Source organism: Catharus ustulatus, chromosome 22, assembly GCF_009819885.2.
Source record: "Catharus ustulatus isolate bCatUst1 chromosome 22, bCatUst1.pri.v2, whole genome shotgun sequence".
In the NCBI taxonomy this organism is placed as follows: Eukaryota; Metazoa; Chordata; class Aves; order Passeriformes; family Turdidae; genus Catharus; species Catharus ustulatus.
The window spans coordinates 10,875,306-10,898,784 of NC_046242.1; the positions used below are offsets into that span (position 1 = coordinate 10,875,306).

General features: G+C 56.9%; 3 protein-coding genes across 8 annotated transcripts in view; 2 read left to right on the top strand and 1 right to left on the bottom strand.

The window, feature by feature from the left end:
* Positions 1-2,381, top strand: part of HIP1 (huntingtin interacting protein 1) — a 42,794-nt gene extending 40,413 nt beyond the window's left edge. For 5 of the 6 annotated variants that reach the window (XM_033077988.2, XM_033077989.2, XM_033077990.2 and 2 more), the window contains 2 exons: positions 132-243; positions 558-764. In XM_033077988.2, coding sequence (XP_032933879.1) covers positions 132-243; positions 558-562 — 117 coding nt within the window. In that variant the 3' untranslated portion in view covers positions 563-764. Of the gene's footprint in view, positions 1-131; positions 244-557 lie in introns of all 6 variants that reach the window. The other variant, XM_033077992.1, reaches the window with a different exon arrangement.
* A 1,117-nt stretch (positions 2,382-3,498) lies between these two features.
* On the top strand, positions 3,499-16,676 carry LOC117006206 (putative nuclear envelope pore membrane protein POM 121B). The gene is made up of 13 exons (XM_033078567.2): positions 3,499-4,193; positions 4,277-4,480; positions 4,746-4,910; positions 7,052-7,132; positions 7,411-7,582; positions 8,457-8,548; positions 9,274-9,344; positions 10,030-10,154; positions 10,558-10,660; positions 10,882-11,052; positions 11,357-13,087; positions 13,941-14,069; positions 14,281-16,676. The coding sequence occupies exons 1-13, from the start codon at positions 3,499-3,501 to the stop codon at positions 14,373-14,375; spliced, it is 3,834 nt and encodes a 1,277-aa protein (XP_032934458.1). The 3' UTR covers positions 14,376-16,676.
* Positions 16,677-16,896: 220 nt separating this feature from the next.
* Positions 16,897-20,287, bottom strand: NSUN5 (NOP2/Sun RNA methyltransferase 5). Its single transcript, XM_033078136.2, has 10 exons — positions 20,187-20,287; positions 19,939-20,061; positions 19,596-19,770; positions 19,411-19,519; positions 19,026-19,164; positions 18,556-18,671; positions 18,050-18,228; positions 17,772-17,976; positions 17,548-17,700; positions 16,897-17,381 (listed from the first exon to the last, which is right to left on the bottom strand). The coding sequence occupies exons 1-10, from the start codon at positions 20,277-20,279 to the stop codon at positions 17,276-17,278; spliced, it is 1,398 nt and encodes a 465-aa protein (XP_032934027.1). The 5' UTR covers positions 20,280-20,287; the 3' UTR covers positions 16,897-17,275.
* Positions 20,288-23,479: the final 3,192 nt, after the last annotated feature.

Sequence of the window (23,479 nt, forward strand, 5' to 3'; positions counted from 1 at the left end):
TCATTGGAGCACTTGTGGGATGTGCATCTCTGTGGTCTTTGGGCTCAATATTGGGGGCATAACAGGTGTGAAAGGGCAGTGCTTGGCCCAGCTCTGTGCCAGGGTGGGCATGTCCTGGGCCATGTCCCCAGGTGCGGGTGCTGGAGCTGGAGAACCAGCTGCAGAAGGAGCGGCAGAAGCTGGGGGAGCTGCGCAAGAAGCACTACGAACTGGCTGGTGTGGCAGAGGGCTGGGAGGAGGACGGTGAGTGGTGCCAGCCTTGCTCCTGCTGGGCAGCTGCTGCTGGAAAAGGTGGGACAACATGGAGAAGCCCTGCCTGCCATCATGGCAGTGAGGAGGTTTTGCTGCAGCTGGCACAAGCCTGGGGATAGTTGGCACACGTGGGCAAATCCTATAGGGTCTCTCTGCAGAAACGACCCCAGCATGTGGGATCTGCATCATCCCCAGGCAGGGGGCTCTGGTGCTGCCAGGGCAGCCCTGTAGTCTCAGAGGGATGGGGCAGAGGGATGCTGGTGGACAGCGCACCTCTGACGATGTCTTCCCACCTATACCTGCAGATTAGCAGCAGTGGTAGGAGCAGGCCATAGGGACGCCTGGGACCCTGCGGTGGACACCTCTGGGACCCCACATGGTGCAGTTTGTTGAGAAGATCCCCAAGGAAGTGGTGCAGCAGCCCCCATGAAGCACACGTCCCCTGTGGCTTCCAGGAGCTGCCTCCAGCACCAGAACCGAGTGGCCAGCGAGCCCCTGGGGCCGGGGCGAGGGTGCAAACCACACCTTTATTTATTAGACCTGCTGGGGGTGGGGGAGTTGTCTACATGGGGGTCTTTAACCCTTTAGTTTTGTTTTTGCACAGATTCTGGGAAGTCCTGGAGCCGTGTCTGGCTGAGCAGGGGTGGTTAGGCTACTCTTGCCTCTCACTGCTTTTCCAGCCTTATTGCATCCCCTGTGGTCAACATGAACATCCTCCTGCCCCAGGAATGAGCATGCTGAAGGCCCCGGGCGTGCCACCATGTGGAGGAGTGCTTTTGGGGTGCTGCTGGGCTTGGTGCTAAGTGTGCTCCCCCTGGCAGGGACACTGAGTGCCTTTGGCCACTGCAGGCTGAAAGGTGGTGCTCTCCTGGCTGGTGACACAGGGTGCCAGGAACAGCTAGGAAAGGGGCAGCAGCAGAAGGGATGCTGCCATGAGCTCCTGCCTCTCATTCCAGGTCTCCAAAATGCCTCCCAAGCACCCCCTGAGCTGGGCTGCTCTGCCCTGATAGTTCACTGTGTTCATGCCAGCAATAAACCCTCTGCAAGGTGCTGGGTGCGGGTTTGGACCACCACAGTGCCACCGCACGAGCCACCAGCTCCTGGGGACAGGCGGGTGACTCTAGGGCAGCAGCACAGAGGGTTTGGTGGGGAAGCCAGGGTGCCCCAAAACCAGAGCACCCCAAAGCCAGAGTAAGCAGCTCCCTGTCCTTGCTCACTTTGCTGCTGCCCTGGTGTCATCACTACCCTCTTGGGTGCAGGGGGACTAGGGTCAGTGTGGCTATGGGTATGGGGCTGGCACCAGCCTGGGAACCTTTGTGCCTTGAGCAGGGGGCTCAGAGGGGCAGGGGACATCAGACACCTCTGGGCCCCCCAGCTCATCTCGCTGCAGTGGAGACAGTGATGTCAGACCATGCAGCAATGTCCCCATCCCCCATGGCCGTGCTGGGGCCAGTGTCCCTCCACTCCGGGTGCTGAGGACAGGATTCGGCCTTTCTCCCTTTGGGAAGGGGTTGGGCTGTCACTGTGCTTTCCCAGCAACGCCCACCTGTCAGCACCCAGTTGGCACCTGGAGTCATCACTGTGGCCTCAGAGCTGCCACCCCTCCGTGCAGCCATCCAGCATGCAGGGGCCTACAGTTCCCACGTCCCTTGCCAGCCCTGCTGCCAGACCACCTGCTCTGTGCACTAGCCTGCCAGAGGACCTGGACCTCCCCCTGGGCGTCCTGCTGCTTCCCCATCCTCAACCCCTACTGGCTCCCCTCGGATGCAATACCAACCCTCCTGTTCCTGCAGGACATAGGGAGTCCCAAAACTCCCCACTTTATTTTGGGGGAGTCTCGCCTGCTTGCCCAACTACCTCAGGCCTTGGGGCTGGGAAGCAGCATGGGGGTCACAGTGGCAGTGAGGGCTTGGGGATAGCGGCATTGCTCTGGACCAAATCCACTCGTCCCTTCTGTATCTCAGCCAGGCATGGGCAGAGAGTCCCTGTGCTGTCCCCAGTGATGGCAGCTGGTGCTGGGGATGGTGGAGGTGCCCCCCAACTGCAGGGCAATTTGATTTGGGTTTTCATTGTATGATAATAATGACCATGTTGTTTCTTTTGGATTTTTCAATAAAGCCTTCAGCCCAGCCCTGCAACTTTGGGGGAGCAGAGGGGGGAGACACAAGGGACCTGTGTCACAAGGGAGTCGTGGGCTCTGCCTTCATCAGTGTGCTCCGTGGCCCCCAAAATCACATGGTGTTGAGGTGACACCGGTGTTGTCCTGGTGATGACCTCTAGCCTTCGCCCCTACTGTCCCACACCTGCATGTGCCTATGGCCACCCTGCAGATCACCTCTTTTTCCTGGGAAGGCCCCAGGATATGGTCCCTGCCCAGTCCTGAGGAGCACTGGTGGCTTTGTCCTCTCTTCCTTGGGTGGGCTCATACTGCAGGGGGGAGGCCATGCAGATCATCCTGTCACATAGGGTCAGCCCAGCAGAGCCATGGCAAGGGGCTCTTGCTGCTGGGTGGCCCATGGAGTCAGGGATCTCAGGGGAATGTCCTCTCCTAAGCATGGTTAACCCACTCTGGGCAGCATGTAGTATTCTCCAGCCCTGCCAGGGCCACCTGGACCCCTGGGCTGCAGAAAGCCCTGTGACAGCACCTACTGTCCCTGCCACAGTCCTGGTCATTTTCCCTGCTGTTGTCCCTGCCTGCCATGGTCTCTTCTCTGCAGGACACAACCAACGGGAAGTGGGGTGGAATATCCCCAGGGATAGCCATGTCTCCTGGGGACCCAAGGGCACAGCCAGCCAGAGAGAATTTCCCGTAGTTCCCAGCCCTATCCTCAGAGCAGGATGGTGGCAATGGTACCCTTCAGTTGGGACAAGGGGACAGGCTGGACACGGTGGTGGCTGGGGAGAGGCAGGACTGTGCCCCCAGGTTCCTGTACGTAGGACACACAGGGACTGGGGCAGCAGGAATGGTATAGGGGGGCATGGGACAGGATGGGGAGAATGACATAGGGAGGGGCAGAGGGGAGGACACAGACACTGGAATGATGTAGGGGAGTTGTTAAGAGACAGGATAGGAACACAGGGACTGGGAGAGGGAGGACATGGGGATTGCGGTGGTAACCAGGATTGGAGTAGAGATGGGAAAATCGGAATCAGGTGGGGAAGGGATGGGAATGGGGGTGGGGCAGGCCCGAAGGTCCGGGTGGGAACAGGGGCACATGGCCTGGGGCAGAGGAGATGGATGACGAGATGGGAGGACAGGGGCGTCATGAGAAGTCCCGGGGGTGGGATAGGTACGCGGGGCCAGGGCCCCGCCCCGCAGAGAGCAGGCCGGGAGCCCGCGGACACACCGCGGCCGTCCTCCCGGTGCTGCCCACCCCACGAAGCGCCGCTCCCACTAGGAGCTCCGCCCATAAAGCCGTGCCCCCCACGTTGACGCAGGGCCGGCCCCGCCCACCCAACGGTCCCCGCCCTCCGTGTGTCGTGGTGGGGTTGGTCGCGCTGAGACGCGAAGCCCCGCCCACTAGGCGTGTCCCTCCCCCAAGCCCCGCCCCGCGGTACGTGCAGAGAGGGCCGGGCGCGCTCACCCTAAGCTCCGCCCACTCAGACAGCTTCCGCTCTGCTGTCAGGTCCCGCCTCCGCCCCGCCCACCTTGCCCCGCCCCGCAGAGCACGCCGGGAGCGCGGGCGCGCGGCGATGGCGGGCACGGGGCCGGGTGGGCGGCGGGATGGGGCTGTGAGGTCCGCGCTGGCCGTGGCCGCCGCGCTTGCTCTCGCCCTGGCCTGGCTGCTGCTGCGGGGCGTGCTGCTGGGCGCGGTGGCGCTGGGCGCAGCGGGCGCCTGGTGCGCCATGCGGCCCGGCCCGCCCGCGCCTCGCCCGCCCGGCAAAGCCACCGCAAATGGGGGCCCGGCCGCGAGGGCCGTGCCGCGTCGCTCCCAGCCTGGGTAAGTAACGGCAAGATGGGGGTAGAACGGGCGGGGAAGCCCTAGAGCGAGTCGGAGGCGCTGACCGCGCTCTCTCCCCGCAGGGTCCCACATTGCCGGGCGCAGGCCCCGCGCCGCCGGTACCCGCTGCCTGATGCCCGCCCGGCCGTGCCGCTGTGCTTGCCCGCCGCCCGCTGGGAGGGCGGCTCCCCACGCAGCGCGCCTTGGGCCCGCCGTGCCGGCCCGCTCCGCAGCCCCGTCACCGTGAGAATCGCCCCGCCAGCCGTCGGCATCGCCCGCTCACCGGCGTGAGTACGGGGGGGAGACTGAGACACACCTGGGGGAGTTCGGTTATCAGCCACGGTGGGGATCAGGACCCACGGGGAACAGCCATCAGCCAGCTGTGCTGTTCCCGGGAGCAGCGTCCCATCCAGTGCTGCCGTGTGGCTGGGAGGATGGGACTGTCAAAACCTCTGGGAAGAGCTGCATGGGAGACCTGTGTCGTGCCTTCTGTGGGAGGATCAGACTGTGGACCCCAGCCTGCCTCACACCTCACTCTGTTCTGTTCCACAGTCTAGAGCAGCTAGTCTCACCTCTGGCCTTCCCGGCCACCAGCAGCCCTGACCCGTGTGCAAAGGAGACTGTGCTGACTGCTATCAGGGAGAGCAGGAAAAGGACTGTGGAGGAAGATGAGGAAGAGGACCACACTTTTGGGAATGATCAAGAGAGTAAAAGAAGGTAAAAAGGGAGCAGTTCAAGTTGCAGCTAGTGTGTTGGGAAAGTCATAATGGGATTCTTGCTCCAGAGGTGACAGATGGGTTGTGTCCCAGAGTGTGCCAGACCCCATGAGACCTGGAGTAAGGGCTGGAAAAGTACTGTGAAAAGTGAACTGCAGAGAGGAAGCACACTCCATCCATCACCCAGCCCTTGGTGCTGCATCTAATAGTCCTCCTTTGTGGTCAGAGGAATATGGTTTAGGTGTGGGTCCAATGTATTCCCTTGCCAAGCTGGGAAGCCTGGGTGGGAAGTGGCTTGTCTCTTCGTGGGGTTTTGCAGACTTGGGAAAGCGTGGTGGGAAATGTTGGTATCTGCTGTGGGCTCTGTCCTTTGTCAGCCCCGGGCTCCCAGGAGAGACGGGATTACCAGGTGGAAGCATTGCACTTGGAGAGCTCCAAGCACTTCCCTTGTGAGCTGATCTAGCAGAGGGAGATGAAACAGGAGAGCAAGTGAGACTCTGTCTGCTGCTTTTGTTACTCAAGGTCAGCAACTTCCAACCCTGAGTTCTAAGGAGGAAGGGTGCTATGTTTTTGCTCGTATCCTAGGAAGGACAAGGAATAAATCCTGAGAGCTGTGGTTTGCCAGAGTCTTCCTAACCACCCAGCCACAGCACTGCCTTGCTATCCCACCCTCTTGCTTTTCCTAGAATCACAGGATGATTTGCATTGGAAGGGATCCTAAAACTCATCCAATGCCACCCCCTGCCATGGGCAGGGACATTATCCTCTGGACCAGGTTGCTCCAAGCCCTGTCCAGCCCACCCTTGAACACTTCCAGGGATGAGGCAACCACAGTTTCTTTGGGCAGCCTGTGCTAGGGCCTCACCACTCTCAGAGGAAAGAATTTTTTCTGTGTATCCAACCTAAATTATCCTGCTTTCAATTTGAAGCCTTTCTCCCTTGTCATATCTCTGCACTTCTTAATGCAGTCCTTCTCCAGTTTCCTTGCAGGCCCCTTCAGATCCTCAATGGCTGCTGGGATTTCCACACAACCTTCTCTGCTTCAGGCTGAACAGCCCCTGATGTCTCAGCCTGTTTCCATAGGGAAGGTGCTCCAGTCCCCTCACCAAATTTGTAGCTTTTTTTCTGTACTTGCTCCAACAGTTGCTTCGTCCTTCCTAGTTGTATCCAGGAGGCTCTTCTGTCCGGGTTGGGATGGGGAGCTGAGACACTGCTTGGGTAGTGCCTGGGGCATTATTGTGCACTAGGGCTGCTGCTGGAGGTGGCCCAGGGAGCAGAGCAGAGTAAAGCAGGGCACACCATTCTCCTCCAACATTGAATTCCCATATCTAAATGCTTGGCTCATTGAATCTGAACCCCACAAGAGCTAATCAGGATGACAACAGAATGGGTGCACACACAGGATCAACTCAGGGTATTTTTCTTTAAACTAGTTTTTAATACGCCAATATACAGCTCTACTATAAAAGCCAATTTTGAAGGCATTAATGTCTGGCAAGCATGAGGAATGCTTTTAGATAGAAAATTCTGTGTTCTTGGTGGACAGAAAGGAGCTGTGTCACCTGGAGAGTGTGGGATCGCCTGTGCCTTGGGGGTCAGCATGCTCTGGGCTTGAGGGGACCCCCTGGCCCAGTGACAGGGCTGTCCTACACCTCCAGCTCCACTTTACAGCAGGGTGTCTTTTGTCATTTTGACACTTCGGATCCTCATGAAATCATAGTGGGAATGGGAATTCAGTTTTTGACTTGAACTGTCAAAGGCACTGCTTAGGAAGAGGTCAGATATGGGAGTTTCAGAGCTCAGGTCTGTTCAGAAAGGCTCAGCAGCTCATTTCTGGAAGTATTTTGGCTTAGAGTAATGGATTTAAACAAAGATTTTTTTATTTTTTTTTTCTTTTAACCAAACTACTGTGCCCAGCAGGCAGCTGGAGGAGCTGCTGGTGTTTGGGGTGAGAGTCAGTGAGGAGAGGCCCACGGAGAGAGAAAATGTGCAGCAGGGTGTGGATGGGGGAAAGCTCTGTCCTGGATACTGGGTACCAGGAAAAAAACAAGGTTTGAGCTCTCTCTGGGTGCTCAGCCTGCCTTTCTCCAGGCTAGAAGAGGCTTCCACACTGTCATAGGCTTTCACACTCTCTTCCCACAGGCGCCACGACAGCAGTGGAAGTGGGCAGTCAGCATTTGAGCCACTGGTAGCCAATGGTGCCCCTGCTTCTCTCATACCCAAGTAAGTGCCCAATGGACCAGAAGCAACCCTCAGCATGGGAGGGAGCAAATGTCTGTGGGGTCTGGAAAAGGGGGCTTGGGTTTTGCTTGCGGAGCCTGGTTTCAGGGCAGAGTAAGACAGGCTGTAGTTGTGCCTTCAGTCTGTCACCCTGTGACAGTAGACTGTGCTGCTGCTGAGGGCTGTTTCTAAGCAGGATTGCTTTATTCCACCTGCCCTGCATGGAAGGGACTGGTGGGCAGGAGGGATGAGGAGCTAATCAAAGCTTCGTTCCCCTCCAGGCCAGGCTCTCTGAAGAGGAGCCTCATCTCGCAGTGCCCAGATGACTGCTCCAACAAGAGGTCTCGCACCTCCTCCATGAGCTCCCTCAACAACACCTACACTGGTGGGATCCCCAGCTCCATCCGCAATGCCATTGCCAGCTCCTACAGCTCCAGCCGGGGCCTCGCACAGGTAGAGACACTGTAGCTTGACATTCTTTTAGGATCATCATGTAATCCCAGCTCTGGGCTCTGAGACTGGTGTTGCTGAGTGCCTGGGCTCAGCGTGGCAGTCTCACCACCCTGGGGATCAAGTGGGCTGTGGGCCATGGGCCAAGCAGCAATTATCTGCTTTTTGGAGGAGTCCCAAGCTGAGCTGTACTGCTGCTTTTACACCAAATCAAGAATGAGACTGTTTTCCCCTCTCTCCTTCTTTGCCAGTCTGATAGACTGGATAGATTCAGGTGAAGGAAAATAAAATGGTTTTGCTGTGCTGACATCTTTTCAGCTGTAGTCAGCAGTGTTGGAGCCTTGTGTTTCACTCTGACCCAGGTACCACCTGCTGACTGCGATGGAGCACTGCTTGTGGCCTGGCTGGGCTATTTGCTCCAGGCAGTGGGAGGGAGAGGTTTGCTGGGGCTGCAGAGAGTCTGACCTTTGCATTGGGATCCATCTGCTTTGAACTCCTGACGAGGAGGCGCTGGCTCCTGTCAGAGCAGCCCCACACACAAGGATGTCCAAAGCAGTTGGGTGGCCTCTGCCTGTGTCACACAAAGGCAAGAGCAGGCCCAGCAGTGTTCTCCCTCCCTGTGCTCAGCCAAGGCAGTAAAAGCGCTGGAGACTACTTGTTCCTCATGTTCCTCAGCTTGGGGTGGCCAGACTTCGTGCTCCCTAAAATGTGGAGGGGAGTTTTAAGTGGTGGTGAAGCAGGAGAAGCTCTAAGCTTATTGGGCTCAACAGCCATGGCCCTGGGCAATGGGGCTTAGTGTGGGTGAGCAGGGAGGAGGGGGGCTGTGCTCTCTGCCAGACCCATGCAAAGTTACTGCTGGTATCTCTCTGCATTCCAGCTATGGAAGAGAAGTGGTGTGAGCATGTCCCCTCTGTCCAGCCCAGCGTCCTCCCGCCCCCAGACACCAGAGTGGCCTCTCAAGAAAGCCAGGTAATCAGCCAGTCACCTGGCAAGTGCCTGCATGCTGATGGTCAGCCAGCAAGAGAGCAGTCCTTCCCAGCCATTGTAGTATGCAAGTCCCACTTTCCACTGGAGCTGGGACAGTCCAGGCCCCTCTCCTGGACATAGTGATGTAGAGACCCACTTGTGTCAATTGGCCTCCCTATCGCCTTGTCATACTGTGGTGTGTCCAAGCTGTGTCACTCTGGCCTGCCCCCAAGCCACGTCAGAGATTTAAGAGCACAGGTTGCTGCAGTAGTGGTGGTGCCTGGTGGCTTTGACATGGTCTGGATCATTGGGAAGAGACAGGCCCTGATTTTTGCTATCTCAAAGTCAAATCCCAGGATCTGTATTTTCGTGCCTGCCTTGGAGCATAGCCTGTGTTCTCCTCTTTCCCAGGTCAGAGGAGCTTGAGCTTTTGTCAGAACTAAAAGTGACACAACCACCTGGGTGGGCCCAACCTGTGAGGGGCAGTGACACCTATCTGAGACCCCCAGCTACCCTCCTGAGACTGACTCATCTTGTGGAGGATGCACAGGCTCAGCCAAGCTCTACCTGGAGCTGGGCAAAGCTTTTGTCTTAAGATCTGTTTGCAGGAGGCAAATAAACACACCAAGGATACTCGTGCAAGTCTTCAGCTTGTTCAGTCTCATGCTGCTCCCTGAGGACAGGGCGGAGCCCAGGGTTGACCCTAACTATCCTTCTTGCTTATACAGAGAAGAGGAATCACATCATTCCAACGCTTCCACCCCAGTGAAATCAGACAAGGAGCTGCAGACAGAGAAAGGTAAGTGTAGGTGTGCCCTGAAACTGCACCCAGGTCACTGATGCAAGCAAGAGAGCAGGACAGGAGGCAGCTGAGGGTTGCAGTGGGATTGGCTTGAGGGGTCACCTGGAAACTTGGCATGTGCTGCTCCCAAGGCAGTGGCATGTCTACTGGCCTCAGTAACTGCCCTAGTGGGATTTCCAAGTGATAAGGGGATGCTGACAGCGTTGGGGTGCTAGCAGATGCCTGGGAGCTGGCTTGCAAGGGGGAACTCCAGCTCCCAACCCAGCATGGGTCAGGTATCAGCCTTGATCAACAACCTGCTGTGGCATGAGTGGCACTCTGACCAAATTCCAGTCTGGCCTTATTCCAGTGCTTCCTCAGCTAAAACAGAGAGGAAATCCTCTGTGCCCATGGCAGATGGGCCCCATGATACAGTGTCAGCTGTAACATGTGGATTGGGTAGGCTCCATCCTTGGAGCTGGGAAGGGGCCACTGCCCCACAGAGCCCTGTCAGCCTCATGTCACAGACCTTCTGTGTGTGAAGCTGCTCTTTCAGGGCATCACAGTCCTGTCATCAGCTTCAAACTGTGCCCCTGGCCCTGGCCAGCGGGCCCTCCCAGAGCGGGGTCAGAAGGGACAGCCCCATCAATACAGCCAAACACCTCTCTGCCCATAGCTTGGCCTGACTCATTTCATTCTGTAGTGGTGGAGTCACCAGTGTGGAAGAAGCAGAATTCCTTGAGCTCGCCATCCGCAGCATGGAGCAGTGGGAAGCGCAAACGGAAGATCCCATTGCTGTCATCTCTCCATGGAGACCAGCTGGTGCTGGTACGTCACTGTCTCACAGCCCCTTTGGCCCTGCTTTGGCAATAGAATGTGCTCACTGCAATTTCTGCAGGGCTGGGGGCGCACTGACCTGCCTGCCCTCAGGAAGGAGGCCCCGTCCTTGGCCGAGTGGGAAGTGACGCTCTCCCCAGCCCCAATGTCTGGTGGGCTGTGTGTGGTTGTGCTGCCTGCTGCCGGACCAGGTAATGGCCTGGGGAAGGCCTGCCGTGCCCTCAGTGCCACGCCGGGGGCCCACCAGAGTTGGGGACTGGAGCTCCGTGGTAGCTGCGGCAGGATCACCACCTGCTTCATAGGGCTCACTGCAGCCAGTCACCAGCACACCTTCAAAGAGGCTCTGCCCGCTTCCCTGGGAAGGAGCTAAGCTGCTGCTGCTCTCTCTTGGCAGCCCCCACCGCCTCAGCTGGGCTACCCCATTACCTCAGAGGATCTGGATGCAGAGAAGAAGGCAGCGCTGCAGTGGTTCAACAGTGTCTTGGAGGATAAGGCTGGTAAGGATGGGCTGGGACTGTGGAGGGGTAGCAACAAGCTTGGTTCTGGGGGTGTTCCTGATGCCTTCCAGCTGAGGAGCTCCCATGCCTTGTGGTGCTGAGTAAGGTTGCCCAGGACTGTAGGGTGGTAGGTGCAGTTCCCCTGCCTGCTGGGAAGCTCTGCTAAGGGTTTGTTTCTTACAGCCAGTTGTGGGTCCTGAGACCTTGCCGTTTCCCTATAGATGCAGTCCCCAGCACCACTGCAGTGATGATGCCTGTGTCCAAACCACTGGCGTTTGCTGTGACCTCCCCTGGGCCTATGCCTGCCTCCACAGCTCCTGCTCCAGCCAGCTCCTCACTCCTGGACAGCCTGAAGAAGATGCAGAGCAGCCAGGCTGTATCCACAGCACCAGGTGAGGAGGAGAGTTGGCACAGTGGAATGCCAGTGGAGTTGGGCAGGTGCAGCAGGAACTCCTCGTTGCCTCTGCATGAGGCAGCTGACAAAACCCTCTGTTCAAATGCTCTGCTGGCAGCAGAGCTAGCAGGCAGGGCTTGAGGGGACACCTCTGGGGACACTGATCCTGCTGAGGCTATGGTAACTGTGGAGGGTGTGATGGGAGCTCTGGGAGCCTTTGCAGCAATGGGTGGGTACCTGGCAGAGGGGTGGGCTTCAGAAGGTGCCCCCTTGACCATAAATAAGCTCTCTCCCCTTTCCAGACTCCACTGGAATTGCAGCAACATCCCAGCCACCTCCATCAGCTGCACAGCCACCTCCTCCTGCTGTGTCATTGGAGTCAAGCTCTCTGCCTGCCATCTCTGCTGACACCAAGCCTGTGCCTATATTGAGCACACCTGGCCCCAGTGCTCCCCTTGCCCTGGCGGTGCAACCCTCCAGCAGCCTGGCACCTCCTGTGTTCACTGAGCTGGGCCAGACCCCCAGCAAGCCTCCCTCCTTCCCAAAGCCAAGCATCCTGTTTGGGATGCTGAACACCGCTCCAGCCAGCCAGCCAGCACTGACTGCAGCCACTACTGTGCCCACAGTGGCCACTGTTGCGCCCACTGCATCCACTGCTGTGCCCACCACAGCCACTGCCATGCCCACCACAACCCCCATCTTCAAACCCATCTTTGGTGCTGTGCCGAAGAGTGAGAGTGCAGCAGTCTGCACGGCTGTCACTTCCACCACAGCCACCGTGTCTGCAAGCTCAGGCCCTGCCTCAACATCCTCCACATCCTCAGTATTCAAGCCCATCTTTGGCAGCGTCACTGCCGCTTCATCTCCAGCGAAAGTCTCTCCTTTCGCCTTCAAACCTGCTGCACAGCCAGCCTCAGAGGCACCAACTGCCTCCACAGCTACTCTGGCAGGATTCACGGGTCTTCCTAGTGTCATCTTCACCACTGCAGCGACAACTGCCACCACCCAGAGTTCCTCCACAGATGCCACCATTAAACCTGTCTTCAGCTTTGGACTGAACCTGCCTGCTTCCACTGGCCCTGCCCCCAGCATGACTGTCACCACTGCCACCTCCACCAGCACAACACAGCCCTTTCTGTTCAGGGGCCTCGCCAGCTCTGCTCCCAGCACAGAAGCCAGCTTTGCCACCTCAGGGCCTGTGTTCCAGTTTGGGAAGCCACCTCCAGCTACAGTCACTGCCACCACCAGTGTCCCAGGAGGCCCTGCCTTTGGCCAGGTACCTACAAACTCAACAGCTGCTGCCACCACTGTGGGCTTTAGCATATTTGGGAGCACTGCACTGACGTCCTCTGCCCCAGCCACCACAGCTCAAGCGCCGCTGACATTTGGCTCCTCTGTTTCAGCTTTTGGCAGCTTTTCAGCCAGCACAAAGCCACCACTACCATACCCGGGCACTGGGAGCCAGCTTACCTTCAGCACTGGGGCTGCTGAGAGCCAGGTGCCTGCCAGCAAACCTGCTGCTGGCCCCATCAGCTTCACCCCTTCATTCAGTTTTGGTGCCCCCCCGGCACAGTCAGTGGCTCAGCCAGCATTTGGCAGTGGTGCCCAGCCAGCCTTTGGCACAGCCAGTGCCCAGGGCTCCTTTGGCACCAGCAGCACCCATGCAGCGTTCGGGACCACCACCTCGGTGTTCTCTTTTGGAACAGCCACCTCCACCACATCCAGCTTTGGTACCACCACCCAGACTACAAGCAGCAGCACCGGTGCCACTGTCTTTGGCACCGCCCCATTCACCTTCGGGGCCACCACCCAGCCAGGCCCCTCCACCAGCGCTTTTGGGATGGGTACACCAGGCCTCAGCAGTGGGTCTCCAGCTGTGGCCTTCAGCTTTGGGGCTGGGCAGAGCGGGGCAGCCCCAGCAGCAACACCCTTTGGCTCATCTCTGCCACAGAGCGCCCTGGGAGCACAGGGCCAGAGCACGCCCTTTGCCTTCACCATGACCAGCACTCCCAATAGCAAGCCTGCATTTGGAGGTGAGTCATCATGGAATCATGGAATGGGTCATGTTAGAAAGGGACCTTAAAGATCGTGTTGATCCACCCCCCTGCCTAGGGCAGAGAGAACTTCCACTAGACCAGATTGCTCAGGGCCCTGTCCAACATGGCCTTGAACGTTTCCAACATGAGGTGGGGGCAGACAGGCCATCTTGAGGATCTAGAGTTGGGCAGTAGTATTCCTGATGGACCTTGCCAAGGTTCCCGGGTGCACAGCCCTGATGAGGCCAGTGCTCCTGCTATGCAGAATCTATGCAAAGAGAAGGCACTCCCATCAAGTCCCTGTAAGAATCCTGGCCGTCTAGGGCCCTTTAGGGAGGGGAATCACTAAACTCTGTTCATTGGTTCCTCTGAAAGCACTAGCTCACCAACTCTGCCCATCCAAGTGTCCCGCAGGAGCCAAGATCATCCAAGTCCTTAGCAGCCACCTGGAATACCTTAGCAAACTGGAATACTTCCAGCCTGCAACTGCCATCACTTCGTACTTGCTCTCAGGGTTTCCCTAATACTTCAGATCCTCGCTGGATATTCCCAGCTCACATGGAACTGAAACCCACACAGTGAGCAACTCCTTGATCTAGAAAGGCCAAGGTCTTTGTTCCTCCCTGGGAAATCTTTCTATGTATCCCTGCTGTTCAGAGAGCCCAGGGATTATCCATCAAGTGTAACTTCTGCATTAAAAGGTGTTTTCAGGAGCAAGGCTGGTTCTGGGGGATGGACTGTGGTGCTTCAGCCCCCAGAGAGCATCCTGTGCCTCCTCTGGGTGCCGCTGGCTCCCAAAGGCTCTTTCTGTTTTGCCAACCCTTGCTCACAGTGAGCTGTTGCTTTCCAGGAGCTCCAGTGCCCACCTTTGGGCAGGGTACACCTGTCCCTGGAGCTGTGGGCAGTGGAAGCAGTACCCTTTCCTTCAGGACACCCAGCACTCCTGCCTCGAGCTTCGGAGGGGTTGGCACTTCCTTTGGTAAGGAGGGACTTGGTGCTCCAGCATTGGGGAGCTCATGGGTCATGATGTCCCCTTGGAGTGGGGACAGTGGTAGGGCCAGGTATGCTCTGGGAGATGGCTCCGGCGGTACCTGCTGGACTTTGGGGGATGCCAAGCCTTCTGTTCTTCCAGAGTGAGGATCACACTGATCCCAGAGCTACAGAGACCTGAGCAACTTTTCTGCTTCCAGGTTCATCCACTCCCACCTTCTCCATCGGGGCAGGATCCAAGATGGGCACTCGACAACGGCTGCAGGCACGGAGACAGCACACCCGCAAAAAGTAGCCCTAGTGCTGCTGGGCTCCACTGGCCCACGTGTGGATGGCTCTGGCCTGGAGCTGTCCCTGTGGTGGGACCAGACCCCGTCCCTGACACCCACCAAAGACCATGCTGGGATGGGATAAACCAAACTCTTGTTACTTGAACAGTTCCAGAGCCAAGGCTGGACAAATATCTGTACATATCCACAGTGTTCTTTCCCTCAATTTATTTTGCCTTGTTTAATAATGTGTACATTTGTCCCCATTTGCTTCTAGCTGTTTCTGTGCCCCTCCCCAGCCCTCAGCCAGCCCCAAGGCCATGTCCCACTCAGAGCCTGGCTGGCAACATGCTGTGGTTCCCAGCTGCTCTCAGACACTGTCTTCACCAGGTCCTGAAATCTTTCCCATTGTTCATCCCATGGCTGGTGAACATGGTCCCATGCCTGCAGGCAGGGCAGGTTCCAGCCTGGCTCTGTTTCGTGCCACAGGTGACTGGCATGGGTGCAGCTGCGTGACACCCCTTGCTGGGACCTAATGTCCTGCTACGTCCAGCTGAGGACATGCCATAGCCTAGGACCTGGGCTGGAGGCACAGGTGAGGATAGGGATCCCCCCACCCCTTTCTCATCTCCACTACTCCATGGTGCTGTGGGCTGCCCCCACCCTACTCCCCAGTTCTGCTTTATTCATGCTCCTATTCCTGCCCTCACTGAATCGAGTTTGGAGGAAGAACTGAACCGTGTGTGTGGCGGCATGTTGGTTATGCCGGATTTGCTGTTCGGAGTTTCTTTTTTGGGGGGCACCAGTCCTTGGGGGGAGACGTGCCCTGGCTAATTGGGTGTTGACAATAGCATCACTGCGTGGCTGCTCGTGCTGGGGAGTTGTCCCTTCCATGTCTGAGACTGAAAGGCAGCTAGGACAGGGGATTCTAACCGTGGCAGTCTCTCCCCTCCCTTTCCCTGTCTCCTAATACCTCTTCTGCACTTCAGGGGGCTCTGGAATTTCTGTGAGGAATTGCTCACAGAAAGAGTCCAGAGCAGATGCATCCTTCCTCCCATCCCAAAGACAAGTTGTTTTTCATTTTTCAAATCATCTCCATCCCAGTGGGTTTTACTGGCTCCTGGGAATTGTGGTGCTGCCTCCCCTGTCCCCATCCAGCCAGGAGTGGGAATCCCACCCTTCCCTGCCTTGGAGCTTCTGTGGGAAGAGACTGCCAGAGCTGGGGGTCACCAAAGAGCCACCCCCTGCCCTGTCCCTGGTGAGGGATGGGCACTCCCATTCCCAAGAATGCTTTGCTGATGGGTTTTTACTCTCTGAGCCGTGTGTGTGTGTGTTTGCTGAGGTCTAAATTGAAAAAAAAAAAAAAAAAAAAAAAAGAAAAAAAAATCACAAATATTTAAACATTTTTTAACAAAATAAAAATTTATTTTTATATTTAAGATAAATTGCCTTCAAATTCCTTCAAGCTTGGTTCAGTGAAGTTGCCTGCCCGCAGCTGTTAGTGTTTAGCTGTTCCCACCCTGGCTGTGCCTGTGGGAATGCATTGTGCTGGGAAAGGCAGCTGCATCCTGCAGGCTCTGCCGTGTTCCACCCGCTGTACATCATCCCCTTCCTTTTCAATGTGATGTGGATGTGGATGTGACTAAACCTTTTTTTGTTTCTTAAAGTTTTTTAATTATTTCTGTGAGGGTGAGGAGCAGGAGCTCTCACGTTATGGTGCTGAGTGCCAGGGTCAAGGTATCTCTCCCAGCATAAAGGGCATGTGATGAGCTCTGTGTGGTACAGAGCAGGGACAGTCCCATAGTAAGGGGACATAGAGGACCTGTAGGTGCTCGTGGGAGTGTTCTGGCCATCACACACCACCATGGCTGAGGGTGCAGTGGGGCAAGAGGAGCCATGCTGGGAAAATGTGTCCTAGAAGTTGGAAGATGCAGATGTAGTGCCTGCCAAGACTGATCCTGTGTGTCCTTCCCTCTGCCCCAGTTAGAGTCCTGGGCCAGGAGAGCACCCACTCCCCATCCTTGAGGTGCCAGGGTTTGGCCAGGTCAGCTCTGACAAGATGTGGGGATGACCTGGAACAAGGTTGAGGACACCCTAGCTCTGGGTCCTGCCCCACGTAGTCCTACACACTTGTGAGGAGCCAGGCTGTCCCTTCCCTGCCACGCAGGCCCAGCTGGGAGAGCCCCTTGTTCCTGGGAGGAGGCTAGGTTTTAACTGACTGAAGACTTGGATCATTCCTGGTGTGACTGATGAGGATTTTAGTGTGAATGTGCAATTTCTGTTTCTTTGCTTCTTACGTCCCTGGTTTAAAATAAAATGTCTGTTCACATGGTTGTGTAATGTGTGATTCCTGGGGCTGGGATTCCCAGGGTAGGGTGCTGCTGATGGGGTTCAGGTGCAGCATCCTCTGACTCATGTATCCTTGCTCCCCTAGTTCAAAGAGAGGTGCAGGGACAGGATTATTATTTCACCTTTTCCCCACCACGTTGCCTCTACTATCAGCATGGCAATTTCAGGGCAGGACAGCACAAACACACTGGAAAACAGTGAAGAGAGAGAAACTTTTAATCTGCTTCATCCTTGCAGTGAACTGCTGTTTAAAGCTCCACATCAGGCTGAGGCTTGGAATTTTTTTGGGGGGAACATAATAAACCACACTTAATCCAGCTGGAGGACCTCAGCCCTTCAGGGTGCGGAGTGGGGATTGCCTTGGGGACAAACCTGGGGTGGGGGCTGGCTGCAAGGGGCAGCCCTGGGTGAGCAGTTGCCCCTTTCCCCACCAGGCTGGTCCCAGTGTTGACACTCAGTCCCAGGTGTTAACAGAATTCTCACTATGACTGCAGTCGGCACAGAGCTTGACTTTTGTTTAGACCAGTATGTGTTCCCCACAAGGCCCAGCTGTGCAGGAGTTTGTCCAAAAAATGTTTCACTCTTTCACCAGCTGCTTTTTCTTTTTCCTCTTTTTGGGAGTGGCACCTGGCTTCATTCCCTCTCCCGGCTGCGGGCTCTCCTTGGCTGCTGCAGGCAGCAAGCTGTGGACAAGAGCAAACAGCCTGAGCCACACTTTACCAGTGCCACAGTTCCCTGCCCTCTGCTTCCACAGCCACATCCCCTCATACCCTCCCCAAGGTGCCCAGAGTGCTGACCCTGGTCATGGTGCCCCTAGAAGCAGCTGGAGTCCCCAGAGCCCCCTCTCACCTGGGAGCAGCAGCCCCTTCCTTGCACCGCTCCAGCACAGCCACGAAGAAGCCATGAGTGAGGGTCTCTGCAGGGGAAGCACGGAGGCAGCTCTCTGCTCCAGAGAAGGCAGTGAGTCCTCGGCAGGGCCAGGATGGGAAGGCAGTCACCAGCCTGCAGCACAGAAAAGGGGTCAGCACCAAACCCTGCCCTACAGCCTTCCAGGTTCCCTGAGCCAGACCCACCTGAAGGCCGAGCCCCACTTCTGCAGCACAGCCTGCACCACATCCTCGTTCTCCTCCTGGTGTAGGGAGCAGGTGGAGTAGACTAGGCGCTGGAGAGCCGGAAAGCTCAGGGCATGGTTGAGGACCCGACGCTGGAAGCCAGCCAGGGCCTGCAAGCGTTCAGCACTCGAGACCACCTCCTCCCCTGGCCCTCGGGTCACTATCCCTGTGGGACAGGAGCTGTCAGCTGGGGTTTGCACACCCATAGCCAGATGAGCAGCTGGAGCCTCACAAATTACCTGAACCACTGCAGGATGGATCGAGAAGGATGTGGGTCACTCTGCTGTATCTGGGGTCTCTGGGGTCCACGGTCAGGAAGTCCTGCTGTGCCAGCTGACAGCCAGTGACCCCTGCCCGTGTCAGCAGCGTGTTCATGGTGGCCACGCGCTTGGGGTCCACATCGAAGGCAAAGATCTGTCTGAAGGCAGAGCCCAGCACCCAAGAGAAGCCGTGAACAGACCACCTGGCCCCCAGGAACACTCAAATACTAGGCAGGCAGACCTTGGGAGCTGCCTCCCTTCTGGCAGGGTTATGAAACAGGGTCGGGGACTGGGAGTGAAACCCTGTGTGACTTCATGTACCCTCAGGTCCTTCCAGTGGCCCAGAATTATCAGAGCCACCAGCTCACCTGAGTTGGTGGCAGGTTGCAGCTCCTCCTGCCACCTTCTTATGCTCCCTGGGGGCTCGGGGAAACCAGGGCCACCTCCTCCCTTCCCTCCACCCCTACACACAACCCTGCCCTCACCCCTTATTCTTCAGGATGGCAGCCAGCTGGCTTGTCTTGTTTCCAGGGGCAGCACAGGCATCAATGACATGGGAGCCGGCAACAGGGCCAAGGAGGAAGGCAGGGAGGCAGCTGGCCTGCAAGAGGGCAAAGACTGTGGAGTGGGCAGAAACATCTGGCCCCTCCTTGGGCATGGCTGATGCTGTGGGGTCACAGAGACCACCATGACAGAGGGCCAAGGCCACCAATGCTCTCTATCAGCAGCCTTGCCCAACCCACAGCCCCCTGCTCCTTCCCAGCTCCCACAGGGGTTTTATACCCCAGACTTCATCCTGAACCTTCAAACAATAAAAGCAAGGTCCAGGGGAGTCCCATAGTTTTTGCTTAGACTTAAATGCTGCAGCAAGCTGAGCCACTGTGGAAGAAGTTCACCCTGCATCCCTGTCAGCAGTTTTCCTGCCCTGCAACTTCCTGCTTCCCAGTTCCCTCACCTTGTCCTGCAGAATTATGTGTCCTGAAGTATACAGCAGGTTGTCATGGAAGTCTGTCTGCGAAGGGAAAACCAACAGCTCCGGGAGATGCAGATCCAACAAGAATTTTTTTCCGGAGAGGGCCTTCAGCTCCTCCACACTGCCCGTGAGACATAGGAAGCATGTATTCATTCAATGTCCCAATCCCAGTGCCCACAGCAGAGCCCAGGCTGAGAAACCCCTACATCCCAGAGCTCCTATCCAGCTCCAGGCAGCACCTAGATAGGCAGCATCTAAGTGCGAGGAGTGATGGAGACCTCAACGACTCTGAGCACCAAGTTCAGCAACTCTTCCGACCTCATCCCATGCCACTAACTTTCTGGGAAAGGAGGGATAGCAGACTCACCTGCCTGCCTTGCCCAAGTAGGCATATCCCTGGCGCTTGAAGAAATCAATCACATCGTCCACACAAGTCTTCAGGGTGTTGACGCGGACATAGCGTGGGACCTGGGCGGCTACAAGGGCCGGACAGGTCAGACACAGCCCCCATGCTCCCAACACAGGGTGCCCACCCAGCCCGAGCCCACTCACCTGCGGCGCTCACCGCCGTCTCTGGGGCCAGCAGGTCCTCGTTGCGGCTCACCTTGTGCCGCACCTTCATGCGGGCCAGCTCGGCCTCCAGCCGCGCCCGGTGCCGCCGGGCCAGCGCCTTCCACCGGCCCCCGCACTTCAGCCCCTTGCCGAAGAGCAGGTCATACACCAGCACCTGCGGGGAGGGGACGTGGTGAGCCCGGCCCCGCTGCCCAAGCCACCGCGGCTCCAAGGACACCACGGCTCGGGGACACCGCAGCTCCACGGCATCGTCCCGGGACACGGCGGTGCCAGGACACGGTCCCACGACACCGCGGCCCAGGGATTCCGCGGATGCCCGTACCTTCGCCAGCTGCGGTTCCAGCTTCTTCTCGGCCTGCAGCAGCGCGGCTCCATCCAGCAGCTTCTCCAGCACCGAGGCGTAGCGGAGGGTCTCGGACACCAGCGCGTACAGCTGCCGGACGTGCTGCGGGGCAGTCGGACATGAGCGCCAGCGGGCCTGCGCCGGGCTCCGGGGGTGCGGGACTGCTCCCGCCTTCCCGGGACTGATTCCCCCCGGCCGCCCCGCAGCCCCGCTCCCTCCGGGCGCACCGGGAAGCCGCTGTTGTACACGAGGCTCTTGAGGCCGCCCTCGCCGCGCTCCAGCCCCGCCAGCACCGCCGCCGCCGCGCTGTACAGCGCCATGTGCGCCCGCGCCGCTTCCGCCGGGGCCGCCGGGCCCACAGGGGGCGAGCGCGACCCCGCTCGGGCTCGGGGCCGGGGCAGACAGCGGAGCGGGCGGGAGGAGCAGGGTCACCCCGGCTACACCATCATCGCAATGACCCCGGCCAACCCGGTCACCCTGGTTACCCCGGCCATCCCAGCCACCTCTGTCACCGCGGTGACCCTGGTCACCAGCCCCGGACACCCCATCCGGTCCCTAAATGTGGAAGCACACTGACATTACTACTCATTGTTAGACTCTGTGATACCCTGTGGGTGAGGGGTTGGCAGGGATTTGCTGCAGACTTTGGTGGTGTTCATGCTGCATTCAAACAGAGCAGAGGATGCCTTGGAAAGAGGGGTCTCCTCCAGGAAAGGGATCTGCTCTGAGAAAGAGGGCTCTGCTCTGGGAAGCTCAAAGCTGTATATGGAGGGTACCCCAGGACAGCCACCCTAAGGCAGTATCCTATCAACCTGGACATGGCTTTGAAACTGTCCCAGAACCAGCTGGTGCAATGGATCAGTCACTCCAGCATGACCAGCTCCAGGAACACCTGGATCCAGGGACAGGTGAGAGCTGCTTTGCAGGGTCTGAAGGGTTAGCAGTGGGTGCTGGGGATCAGTCATCTTCTACCTGAACAATCAAAGGGTGTAAGAATCTCATCCTTGTGACAGGATCTGAGGGAATGGCTGGAGCTCTGTCACTATCAGGGAAGGCTGAGTTTGGTATCAGGGAAAGGTTCTTCCCATAGAAGGTGCTGGGGTACTGACCAGGCTCCCCAGGGAATGCTCACAGCTCCAAGGCTGCCAGGGCTCCAGCAGCATTTGTACAACACTCTCAGGGACAAGGTGGGATTATTGGGGTGTCTATGCAGGGCCAGAAGTTGGACTCGATGATCCCTGTAGGTCCCTTCCAACTCAGGATATTCCATAAATCTACAGTACTTGAACCTGTGGAAAGGCACATTCAGGAGCTCCTGTTTGGTGGGGAAGCAGGAAAAAACATTTACCTTGGTGGTGGTATATTTTATTCCCTGGCCTCTGGTTGTGCATTTTGGGGACAGGCCCAAGGAGTGGGTCCTTGGTGACCCTCTCCAGTTTGCAGGAACCTCTGCTGGGCTGTGTGCAGGGTGGCTGAGTCTCAGGTGCCCTGCTCCCCTCAGCCCATGGCCCTGGGCAGTGTCCCTCCCTAACAGACTGGGCACACAGTCCCCCCTGCCAGCTCATAGCCCTGGGCAGCTGGAAAGGCCAGGACTGACCTGCTGCCTGCACACAGCTCTTCAGCTGCTTTTTATGCTCCCTCCCATTTCCCTCTTCAGCAGCCTCTCACCATGGCTGCCTGCTCAGCTCCAGCTGTGCTCGTTCTCTCATGGAGGGTCCCTGTGTCAGCGAGCAACCAGCCCATTCACCTCAGTCTCTGTTTGGAAGGATGTGCCACAAAGAGCCTGAACACTCATGGCTCGCCCTCTTCAGGCATACAGACTTTTCCATGGGGATATCCTGGCAGGTAAGCTGTGTTTCAGTATAGTAGACTGGGGATGGGGATGCTGAGGTCAAGGCTGACATTTTATGCCCTTAGAGGAGAGGGAGTATTGGTGTATTGGTGAAGCTTTTTGTGCAGCACCATGGTTTCCACAGGAGGACAACTCTGCCACAGCCTTAACTGAGATAACCTGAGAGAGCTGGGCTGTTCAGTCTGGAGAAGAGAAAGTTCCAGTATCTGAAGGGGGCTACAGGGAATCTGGAGAAGGACTTTTCATCGGGAACTGGATAGATCAAGGGGAAATGAGTTCAAGCCGAAAAAGGGGAGATTTAAGTTAGATATATGGAAGATATTTTTCCCTGTGAGGGTGAATAGGACCTGGCACAGGTTGCCCAGAGAAGCTGGGGCTGCCCCATCCCTGGAAGTGTCCAAGGCCAGGTTGGATGGAGCTTGAAGCAACCTGGTCTAATGGAATGTGTCCCTGCCCATGACAGGGGGTGGAAGGAGATTATCTTTAAGGTCCCTTCCAAGCCAAAGCATTCTATGATTCTATGCCTGTGCATCTGTGGGGTGAATTGGGGAAGACTGAGGTGGGCTCTGCCTTTGCCACGGCCCTGCAGCACCTCGATGACACAGGCCAGCACAATGCTGGGTGCCAGGGGACTGCAGCCACTCCTTGGCAGCACCTGGGGCACAGGAACTGCCCCTCCAACACTGCATGCAGGGCTGACAGGACAAGTGCTCACACTGCAGCATCAGTGGCTCCTTGAACACCTCCAGGCAGATAGGATAGAGCAGCTGCTTCTCCAGTTTGAGGATGCTCACCTTCTGAGCTATCCTGCCCCATTCCCACACAGATCTGGGCTGGTCTTGGGGGTTGGATTTTCTTTTACTTGTTACCTGTGGAATTTTTCCCATTGAGTTGATAAAGAAGCACTGATGGCTGAGTACTTGAGATGGGGGAGGAGGAACCTCTCTAGTTTTTGGGAGTTTCTCTTGGCGGTGAGAGGAATGCTGGATTAGTCTTTACAAACAAGCTGTGGGTCTGCTCGTAGATAAGGCTAGCACCAAGAGATAGAAGAAACAATGGGATTGATTGCACTGATTGATGAATGGAAAAAGACATTTGCCTTTACAAAGAAACTGTAGGTTTGCTGATAAATGAAACTGGGTATTAGAAGATGAAAGAAACAATGGGGGGAAAAACTATGAATTCTGTAAGAATTAAAAATTAAAAGGGACGGTTATACATTAGAGGGGAATCTCAGCTATCAGGCGTTCCGGGAAGTCTCAAGTACCTCAGCCAATGTGGAAAGAGAGAGGGAAATGCGGCTGGGAAATGCGGCTGGGATTAAAAGGAGGCTGTGTCCTCTAAAAATCTGAGACACCCCAGGGGAATGCCCCACGGCCTCTCCCGTTATTCGAATAAAGCAAAAGGGACTCCTCTGTCTCCTTTTTGGACATAAACCTCTAGTATTTGTGGATTAATTTTCCTGACAGAGGGACAGAGACGCAGGGACATCAGAAGCAGGTAAAAGGGGAGCAGGGGCAGTTGCTGTTCTCGCTTGCTCTTGCCTTCGGAGGAGGGTCGCCATAGCCCAGCCTTCTTCTGCTGCTGGACCCCGCACCCCCTGCCTGAAATAGAGAAATTCAGATTTAAGAATTAAATATTTAGAAAGATTTTGATTGAAAAGGGGAC